At 40.3% G+C, this 11,601-nt stretch overlaps 1 protein-coding gene across 1 annotated transcript; it reads left to right on the forward strand.

Annotated features, from left to right (window-relative positions):
* The first annotated feature begins 1,406 nt into the window (after positions 1-1,406).
* mafa (MAF bZIP transcription factor a) lies at positions 1,407-4,768 on the forward strand. The gene has a single exon (XM_080843810.1). It carries the CDS (start codon positions 1,996-1,998, stop codon positions 2,959-2,961), a length of 966 nt encoding a protein of 321 aa, XP_080699936.1. The 5' UTR covers positions 1,407-1,995; the 3' UTR covers positions 2,962-4,768.
* Positions 4,769-11,601: the final 6,833 nt, after the last annotated feature.

Raw genomic sequence — 11,601 nt, forward strand, 5'->3', positions numbered from 1 at the left:
GTGGATGAGATAACACCTTCAAATGGCATATTGTTATTTGTTCAACCACAATTGGAGCATGTTCATCAGCATTTGGAGTGAAGTGACCACAACTAGACACATTTACCTCTGAGCGAAATTACCAAAACCCCACAAAGGCACCTATCGGCGAATCACACTGTGTGAAACATTTAAGGCGTGGGACATGAGATACAGCTGTTCGTTGAACTTCAGATAAAGTGCAATGTTCACGGGTTTAATGTATGACTAGTGGCAGACCAGCCCGTCTGAATCACTGTTCAGATTTAGCTTTTATAGCTATGCACTATGCGAGCTTGGAACACCTTGTTCGTAATTGCATTACAATGAGAAGCCAACTTCTTCAAGTGGACAGTAGGCAATCCACCAATTGTGATTGTCAAACATGATCTAAAAGCCAACTGAACATTAGCCTACCTTCTGTGTAGTTTATGAAAAGACCAACATCAAAATAGTTTGAGGCGACGGTGCCCGTGCCGGTATTAGGCCCGTTGTTCTTGCAGCCTACTTCAAAATATGTTTTGAAACTCAGACATGTGACGTAGTGCACCCCTGGCCTAACTGAAATCTTTTCAGCAACAAAGCAAGCGTTAATTACTTCACACGCTTGCATTAAAATATGCATCCTGATTTGTGTGTAATTTGTTCAAGGTAAAACACAACGACATTTCACACAGACAACAGAATGAAAGCCATATCACCCTATTTTATTTGTGAAGTCCTACATCTGTTTTACCAAAAGGTGGCACTCTTGAGTTTTCAGAGGGCAAAGGGATTCGTCTCGACATTGTCAAAAACGTTGAGAACCATGGCAGGAATGTGGATAATTTTATCTTAATTTGGATACATAGGTGATATTTAACATTTGTGAACACAAACAATTGAATTACCAGACATGCTTTAATTTATTAGAGTTAGAGTAGCCTATAACAAACTTTGGAAGCGATTATGTAGCCTACGTGTTCCGCTCTCTGTGAGGACAAAATAAATGTATTCTAAATATACGTTTGACAGTTATTACACAAAACCGTGTTAACTGTGTGCAAATGCATGGCCAGGCAGTCTCCACTCTTCAGAGCAGAAACGTGACTTGCCATTGTGGTTCAGCCTACACGTAAGGCTGCATAACACTGGATCTCATCAAAAGGTTAAGATTCGGATACAATTATAAATATTTTGAAATAGATAGTGTCACACATTGTATTCCTAAATAGTTTAAAGTAAACAATTCCAAGAGATGGATTTTTTTTTATTATTATTTACCAGCCTAAAGAAAGCGAATGGGTCAAGTCTATGGACAGTTTGCATGTGCGCCCCATATGTTGACGATAAAAAAGGTCTTAATATTTTAAGGCTTTGATTTTGCAAAAGAAAAAGTGCACGAAACAGTTAAGAGGTTGAGGTTCAGCTGACAGTCAGCTGATAGCCTCTGACAGTTGAGAAAAGTTTTGTTTCTATACTAATATGTTAATTAGCTATCGGTTCGAGTGAGCCTATTGGCTCGTTGGTCGAGTCAATTTCCCTGACGTCAAGGCAGCTATAAAACTCAGCAATGCTTTTAAACTCATCTGCTTCGTGATCCTTTTAAAATTCTCTTACGAGCCTGGACAATTTCATTGTTCAAGCCTGCATTTAGCATAATTCTAATAACTCTCAACTCTACCGATCTAGGGAATGCTGTCTTGAACAGTTCAATGTTTGAAATACAAAGCCGCCGAAATTCTTATGAAAAGCGAGGAAAAAGATTTCTACACGCTGAGCTCCGATGCATCTGTGCATTAGACTCTGCAAAGGAAAACTAATAGTTGAGAGTTAGGACCGCGTCGCCGGAAAGCCTTGAAAAGCTTCTTCTTTTTTTTTTTTTTTTTACTAAAGATAAATACATTTAACAACATCAAGCTGGCTCACACTCTTCCAAACCAGTCCAGTTTGACAGCTGCTCTTCACCCCCTTTGGAGGACTGTCAACAGCAAGAGGATGGCATCAGAACTGGCAATGAGCAACTCCGACCTGCCCACCAGTCCCCTGGCCATGGAATATGTTAATGACTTCGATCTGATGAAGTTTGAAGTGAAAAAGGAGCCGGTGGAGCCCGATCGCAGCATCAACCAGTGTAGCCGCATGATCGCCGGGGGATCCTTGTCTTCCACCCCGATGAGCACGCCTTGCAGCTCGGTTCCCCCTTCTCCAAGCTTCTCGGCGCCCAGTCCGGGCTCGGGGAGCGAACAGAAGGCACACTTGGAGGATTTCTACTGGATGACCAGTTATCAGCAGCAGTTGAACCCGGAGGCTCTGGGCTTCAGCCCCGAAGACGCAGTAGAGGCGCTGATCAACAGCAGTCACCAGCTTCAGACATTCGATGGCTATTCTAGAGGGCAGCAGTTTGCCGGTGCAACCGGAGGAGGAGGCACCATGGCCGGGGAAGAGATGGGATCAGCCGCCGCGGTGGTCTCCGCAGTTATCGCTGCTGCAGCCGCACAGAACGGAGGTCCACTCCACCACCACCACCACCACCATCACAATGCCGGGCACCATCAAGTACCGGGAGTCTCGAACCACTCCGGGGGAAGCCACCAGCACATGGATTTGGATGACCGGTTTTCGGATGATCAGCTGGTGTCCATGTCGGTGCGAGAGCTCAATCGGCAGCTACGGGGGGTCAGCAAGGAAGAAGTAATCCGGCTCAAACAAAAGAGGAGAACCCTCAAAAACAGAGGCTATGCCCAGTCCTGTCGCTACAAGCGTGTCCAGCAGCGGCACGTCCTGGAGGGAGAGAAGACCCAGCTCATTCAGCAAGTTGAACACCTCAAACAAGAGATCTCCAGGCTGGTCCGGGAGAGGGATGCCTACAAGGAAAAATACGAGAAGCTCATCAGCAATGGCTTCAGAGAAAACGGTTCCAGCAGTGACAACAATCCTTCCTCCCCGGAGTTTTTCATGTGAGTCTACGTCTAATAATAAGAGAGAAAATACAACCCGAGCTGGTCAGTGCCCCATGTAAAAAGTTTTTTTTTATGTGAAATATTTTTGGGGGTTTATTAGACAAAGACAAATCAATATTGCCAACTTTCAAAACAATTTTCTTTTTGGTTTTCTGAGAACCAAGGCTCGATCAAGCCTGTCAATCTGACTTTCATACGATTTTCGGGGGGCTTGACATAGAAAGATCGAACTTGTCATCAATAGTTATGAACTTCATTTTGGAGCGTGCTCTGAAACCTGCCATCTTCCTATTTTTTTATTACCATGCCTATTGTTTTTAAAGCATTTTGTCGAGCTCTTGAGTTTTCATCGATGTTCATTTGGCTTGCACTGTTTTAAATATGATTGTCATATTTTGAGCAAACTTGATTTTTTTTTATGTGTGCATGCCTTCAGATGTGTACACCACTGAAGCTCATCAGTTTGGCCTTTTTAGAGGTGCTTGCCAAACCGCTGTAATAACCTTCTGTATGAAGTTTTTTAGTTTTTTTGGCCTTTTACTTTTTTATCTGCCAAAGTAAGAAGACTGCAACCCTGCCATTTTTACCCCATCACCATCTCATGCGTTATGCTTGCTATTTTATGTTAAGCAGCAATATTTTACATAAGACACAATATATTGTTTGTATAAAAAGAGACTGTGTTATTGGACTACCCTGCATGCTGGACATGTACGGTTTTCTTTTATTTTTTGTGCTTGTAAACTTTTCTTGGATGAGTCCAGCATGACATTCATACATTTCTTTTATCACCAAGTCACTTTTTTGGAATACAGCAAAAAAGTGAAAGGACAGCTACCATCCCCTCCCCTGAAAAAAGTTGACCGTGATGAGTTGCACGAACATCGGCACCCATTTCCATACAGCCCATGCACTGATGCATTCCTGTTGAAAGTTGGCGGACTGGAGTCAATGTGGCTGGCTGGGGGGTGGGGAAGGAACTCATCGTTTCCAAATGGAACCAATCCCTCTTCGGGACTAAAGTGTCTGTTGCTTAAAGCGGTTTGTTTATTTAATACATATCCCATTCTTGTGCATTGGATAACTCTGGAATGAAAGACTGATGTTTAAACATATAATTTAAGTATATAGTTTTATTATCTGTACGCCTAAAAAGTGAAGGTTGTTACGCCAGAGGCTGATGTAAAAGATACATGTCATGGCTTAATTAGGTTTATAGGATTTGTGTGGTCCTATGCACTAAATCTGTTATTGGTGTGAAAAGATAGGAGGCATTCAAGTTTGTATCAAAAGCAGGTTTTACATAAGCGGAAACTGAGTTTTTGCAGCATGTGCTTGCAATTAAAACAGAAGTGTGACAGATGTAGTCCTTGTTATCGCTTACCACTGTCTGTATTTAAAAACCAAAGTATTAAACGAGGAGAAACTTAACATGGATAACAATGCATTCAGAAAACAGTTATGTAGCATACAGACCTGAAGTATTTTGGACTGAGTTGCACTAAAATTGCCTGCAATCATTTATTACAAAATGGAATCTATCTAGAACGCTAATTTAAAAGCAGTTTCATGGCATTGCTGGATAATTTAATGATATTAGTTGTGATATCACACAAGACTAGTTTCTTTTTGTCTTAAATTCATTATTTACATGGCAATAATATAATAATCAATAATGTCTGGACATTGTTTATAGTCAGGGATTGAAACCCTGCTTGTGATGGTGAAATACCATTCATCCGTAAATTTTATAAAAGTATGTTAATTAAACTTTCCTCATATATTTTGCTGTGCAAAATTATGTCATTCACTAACCATATGTGATGTTCATATGTGCTTATTTTCATTTCATACAATTATATAATATGCAATAAAAACAATTTGGGCTCAATTAAGTCTCTCTGAGTGTGGATCGAGTCCGGAGCACTTATTATACGTTGGCTAAGCAAAAGACCTTGTCAGGGAACTTAAACAGAATACTTTTCGGGACAACTGATTTTCATAAACATGTCGACTTAGACCTCTTTGCTAATACAAAGATGAAATTCTTTGCTTAAAAGGAGGTGGGCACAGAGAGCCAACGACAGACTTTGCCAGTGATAAGATCTGAAACTTGGTGCTTCCAGGAGATGATTACACAACCGCAGAAACTACATATCCCGTCATATGACCACTGCACGTGCACAACCACTTCAGTGACAGGTAGCCTACTGCTCAACTTCTCCCACAATCTTATCCTATAGCTGGCAATTACTTTTAATCATGATATAGCTGACATGATAACGACAAAAGGGATAACGTGCAGACCGTGCTTCAAACGAGGGTTAATGTTTTATCTGACATCAAACAATACATTGGCCGATACGATCCGAAAGGTAAACCAATCAAACCCGTAAACACAATTGTAAATGGCTCAATTTAGCAATAAACCGCGTGAAATGCTGCAACGTTCTTTTGCTCCCGTTTGTTAACATATATTCAAATAGACACCTGTTAGTCGGAAGACATATAGTGGAATGGTTAGCTCAATCAATTTTGCCTTAACGTTAGCGAAATGTTATTGTATACTCAGAGTCCTGAGTGGTAAAAGGAACAGTGGATTTATAGCTTTAGGTTAACTTGAACAGTTTATCTAAATCAAACATGGGATGTTAGTGTGGAACATGTATGTCTATGACGACATGTGTGATGTATAGGTATATTCTCTGAATTAAATCGTGCAGTATTTCAGATCTAAGGGACAGTGATTTACGAGCCAGTCTATTACACCTTAAGGTGAATATACTCAGTTAATGTTTGGGATCATATTGTAGTATGGAAGTGGGATACAAGGCTGTTCTCTTTACGCTGTGGATGTGAAATCTTTTGTCAGATATGTATTATTGTCAGCTTGGTGCCATAAGAGATGTTGTAGTCTACATTTAACATACATGACAATGAAATTCATGTCATATATCTGTGCAATAGCTTTTATATATGCTATTTGTCAGCGTCCTTTAACTAGTGGTATAAAGCCTTAGACATTGGAGGTATGACAGTATTTTACTAAGAAAAATTATTTTGAAATTGTACCCACAAATATATGTGTCTGGTAATTTCTTTATGTGAAGGCATTGCTGTAATTTAAATATTAGTATCTTTCCCTTTTGATTGTGCATCGCAGCTTATTGATGAATTTTCAAATGGACACCTTTCACACGTACGCATTTTAGATGTTTTTGGCACAAAATAGTCCAGCACAGAAGGAGGGCAGTCATGTTACCAACTCAAGGCCGTCTCTAAGCTTTGGGGGCTCTGAAATGAGATGGATCCAAAGTCCAGAAAAAATTGCTTGTCTGAGATCATTTCATGTCCTCTTTTCTATAGATTTCTACAACAATTAGAATGGAAATAGTTTCAAAATGTACACAATACCGATGTTGGATGCAAACGAGCAGGGCTGTTCAGACTGTGCAATTTCCCCACCAAATAATGTGATAATCGTCTGCTCTTGTGCTTCCTTTTCAACCTAGTACGATTGCTAAAAGATGCCTACAGAAAAGACACTTAAAGAGACTTAGAGAAAGGTATAGAGAGAGGGAAATAGTGAGACAGTGGCTTCAGATTTGACGGAATGAAATGATTTTCCTGATGATTAATCTCTCAGAAAGGAGCCAGCTTGTGCAATGTAAAAATGATAAATCATGAGGGGGAGGCTCGCCGCAGCTGTGCCAGGCTTAGCTCTTAGCATGCGCACGGGCTGCGATTTATGACAGAGCCACGCTCAAGCTTACTTACACAGAAAAACTGCTCAATTTATCTAATTACATATGTCTTTCAGGGGGGTAAGGTAGATGGTTTCTGTGAAATGCAGAAAGGCCTCTGTCATATCATTTCCTTGTGTTACTATGTTGAAAGATACTAAACTAGTTAATTTTAGGTCAAATAATTGTATGTGTTTAGTTTAGTCAAAGTATGCCTTTGTGCAGGCCTGATCTACAAAACATCTTATAAAATAGTCAAGGACCTACTGCAGCACTGCTTTATAACAGACAGCAAATACCGTAAACAGTACTACTAAATAAAAAGGCACTGAAGACCACCATTAAAATACTCAGAGAAAATATAATATTAAGCAAGACAAAAATACATTCTGCAGTTTTTTTCCCTGATCCCCACTCATTCATTCTACATCAGTGTGCTCTTGTAAAAGTGACTTATGTGTGCGGGAGCCCATGAGTGGTGGGCTTTTTGGGTACTGCGGGTCTGTAAAGGGGAGGTGTGAGGGTCAGTGCAAGAACACAGGGGCCTATCACAGAGTCATTACACTGATACCCGCCCTCAAGGGACACCGCACTCATTTCCAGTGGAGATCCTTAAGAGAGGGTGTGAGACACAGAGAGACACACACACATGTGCATGTGTGTACGTGCATGTAGACACACACACACACTTGTTGTTGTGCACAACTCACCCCATCTCTTACCGACAGACTGGTCAGCTCTCTCGCTCTCTATCTTTTATTCTTTCTTTTTTATTTACTCGCTCCCTCTCTCTCGCTCCCTCTCTCTCTCTCTCTCCCTCTCTCTATTTCCTCAGTGCGTACCCTACAACATATTTCATCTTTGCAGGTCTATTTTGGATGGTGTTTTGTATTTGTCTGAGTAAAATCAACTGCCAATGCATAAATGCAAATCTATAAGAGACAAAAACCATCAATGTTGAGGTAAAAACTATTCTATATTTGCGTGTGAGCCAAAAGAGTGATGAACTGTAGTCCAAACATCCTACAAACAATTGGAAAAGGTTAAATATTGGTTTTCGAGAAATGCAGCTGATGAAATTCTAAATAAACACCTACACAGAGAGGTCAGTAAGATCCCAGAGGGACGCTACGCTAGCGAGTCTCTCTCTGGACCCAGCTTTGTCTTATTAATGATTTATCACAGCCATTTTTGTTTCTTTACCAACACGGCGTAAGACTTTGTATGCTTTAGTAGAAACACTTTTCAGCAACAAACCACAAACCTAAAAAAAGGTTTATAACTTATTTAGAAAAAAAATAAACATACCTATACATTTATTTTGTGGTCGGTCTGTAAAGATATTAATATCAGGCAAAAGTGTAAAATTACAATTTTGCTTAAAATAATTTTGAAATATTAATATGAACGGAATGTTTTTCCTTCAGTTTGTTTCATCTCAAAAGTACAGCTGAGATCTTAGGATGTGTAAGGGAAAAAGCAAAAGGGATTTGAGGAAAGAATAAGAAAGGGCGGCAATGAGAGTGAGAGGGAGCGAGAGAGAGAGAGAAGTGTGTATGATGGAAGCTTCCAACTTTCTCCTTTTATCTCACAAACCTGTCTTAGCTGCTGAAGGTCACTGAGAAAAAGGCATCATCATTTACCTTAAATCAGAGAATGAAAGCTTGCTCTCCCTCAGGAGTGAAATATGAATTGTAGATCAATTAAGACACATTTATTATACTAAATTTTAGTGAGAAATACCTTCTCTCTGTCTCTGGCATGGTCTCTTTCATTCTTTCTGTCAGTCTGTATCCGTTTTTCAGTTTTGTATGCTCTCTCTCTTTCTCTATTTTTCTCACTCTCTCTCTCTCTCTTTCTCTCTCGGTTCCCCCTTCTCTGAAGTCACACAGTGCTTCAGATAGATATTTAGACAAAATCCACTTCTCCCTCATTAAAGGTGTTGTCCTTGAGAGCCGTCTGGCTCCAGGTTATGTTGATAATGAGGTGCACAATACACTTAGGAGTAATTTTATATGACTGCAAATGTACCCAAAGCAAAACTGCAGTGACTTCTATGAATCTAATACTGATTCCCCTTAGCCATGCTTCAGACGGGCGACAAGGACTCATAAAATGTGCATTATAAAGAACGTTCAAAGAGAAATGATTGCGATCAGTCAATTTAGTTTCCTTTTTGTTTAGAATGCATTATTAATTTAGCCCTTCTAACATTGCGACTTCTAGAAAATTCCTACAGACCTCACAGGTCAACCCTCAAAATGTTTTCATAACAAAGGAGTTTGGACAAGAAGGGCCCAATAAAACCGGTGACTTGACATGTTTGAACTCACTCGCATGTACGTCAATGGCTTTAAAAAAGAGATGACTTTATAGGATGTGGCATGGACAGTTATCTCTCCCTCTCTCTCCCCCTCTCCCGATGTGTGGTTTTGCTGGATGCTGATGCTGACAGTGACTCTGTGAGTGTCTCTGCCCCTGCGTTCCCTCCATCACCTCCACGGCCGACCGCTGCTTTCCTGGAGTCGCTAAAATTGAGTTATGTGGCATTTATTTGAAAACCCAATAATTTTAGATTTTTTTTTTCCATAGAGGGTGGAGGTGCAGTATTTCCATACGCAGGCTTATTTTCCTGGATTTTCACAGAGAGAGAGAAAGAGAAAGGGAGAGAGAAAGAGGAGAGAGAAGGGGATGCACTGAAATGAGCAACACCACAAAGTGTGGATAGTCAGGATGAAGAGATGTGTGTTTTCTTACATCAGCATTGGCTGCTTGCTTCTGAGGGTCATCATATAGGAAAATGAATCATAATGTATTATAATAATTAACAATGATGTGCATAACAGGATTGCTCCCGAAAGAAAAGTTGACCTTTTGATGTTTTAAATGGGCCTAAAAGGAAATAAAATAGTTTAGGATTTCAACAGATTAGGCCAATTTATGATTGAAATGTTTTTTTTTTTTCTAATTCATATTCCTGCCTTAGCTCTCAAGCAGGTTGTGAATATTTCGAGTGGAAATATGAATACACATAACGGTTGTCTGTCATTAGGGCTCTGAGAGAAAGGACAGCCTGTGCTGCCCTGCTCTACCGAGGTGTTCATTTCAGGAGGGCAAGACAATGCTTCTCTTACATCTGAATTCTAATGAGGCCAAAAAGGTGATTCAATGCAAACAACACCTCTCCTTTAGTGCTCTCTTGCTCTCCCCCTCTATCTCTCTCTCTTTCCCTCCCCCTCTCTCTCCCTCTCTCTCTCTCTCTCTCTCTTTCTTTGACTCTCTCTCATCATGCTGCAAGTCAAACAGACATTGATCTTTCAACCGAAGAAGGTGACCTACCACACCTCTAAAGTCTTAAGTCTTTTTTCAAGTGTTCGGTATATTTCTCACGGGCAAAGCAGTGTCGTATCTGGAAGAGCCTACTTCAGAGTGAGATGTTAAGAGACTTTGCTGCTGTAGTGTCCACATATATGAACTTGAAGATGTTTCCAGGTATAAAAGACTGCACGTGTGTGATGTCCTGTGGGCTCAGTAGCCTTCTGTGTTAGTGTGTCTGTTTGTGTCTCTCTGTGTGTGCAGGTATTTGTCTGCCTGTGTGCATGTCTCTCTAAACAAGCTAAAGTGTGTGTGTGTGTGTGTGTGTGTGTGTGTGTGTGTGTGTGTGTGTGTGTGTGTGTGTGTGTGTGTGTGTGTGTGTGTGTGTGTGTGTGTGTGTGTGTCTGTGTGTCTGTGTGTCTGTGTGTCTGTGTCTGTGTCTGTGTCGAGTAATGTCTGACTTGTAATGCCACCTATTAGGTAGGCCTTTATGCTTTTTAGTGAATAGAAATGCAATAGTGAAATGCAATAATGTGTCAACATACCCATACACACACACACACACACACACACACACACACACACACACACACACACACACACATACACCCCCACAAACATACACTCTCACACACATACAAGGAAATACAGACAGGCAGGAGGTGCTTCGTGGGACACCACATTCATTGTGTAACATAGACAACCCCCCCCCCACACACACACACAAACTCCTCCAGAATGGAAATATACAAAAAGTGTCAATGCAGCCGTTTTAAAAATGAATCTGCACCTGTCATAAAAAGTAATACAACAACAATGATAATAGCATTAATAATGTTTTTTTATTTTAGCATGTTTATGTACGTCTCATTACTAACAAAAGAAAAAAAATGCATTTTTAAATATTATGTCTATATATTTCTTATATTTATGTATGTTTATGTTAGATTCTCTCTGTGTGGTTTCATACTGTGACATTTCTTTGTCAGGTCGTCTCGGAAGTTTCTTCACCTGTGACCTGAAAGCCTGCTCCTTCCTCTCCCCGCCCTTGCAGACTGAGGTAACCTCTTACCCCACACGCATTTCTCTCCCATCGGTCCCACTTGCCACATTGATGTATTACTATAATGATAATAATAATAATAATAACAACAACAACAACAATAATGATAATTGAATTTATTGTTGTCATTCTTTTTTTTTCTTAGTAGTAGTAGTAGTATTGCACACACATGATGTTTACATTATTACATACATTATGATTTTAAGTTATATATAACACTTACAAAGAATCGTTTTTATTTGTGTACAATGTCTTGCAATATCCTCAACTTGATCACCTATAATGGAGCCATCAAACAGAAGCACAAATCTGTGATCATCTCAAATCAGTGGCTGGGCCCTGAAGACAACACAGTCAAATGTTTATCACTAGACCTACTGTTGCAGTAATTGGCTCACTGATTGTGCTCTCTCCTATCCCAATCGGCACGGCGTTAGAGTGGATTAATTTACGAGATAGAGCTCTAATGTTCCATCTGTTTGCCTTTGGGGCACCACCCCTCTCCCTTTAGGTTAAGGCA

The sequence above is a fragment of the Sprattus sprattus genome (genome assembly GCF_963457725.1).
Source record: "Sprattus sprattus genome assembly, chromosome: 8".
NCBI classification, from domain to species: Eukaryota; Metazoa; Chordata; class Actinopteri; order Clupeiformes; family Clupeidae; genus Sprattus; species Sprattus sprattus.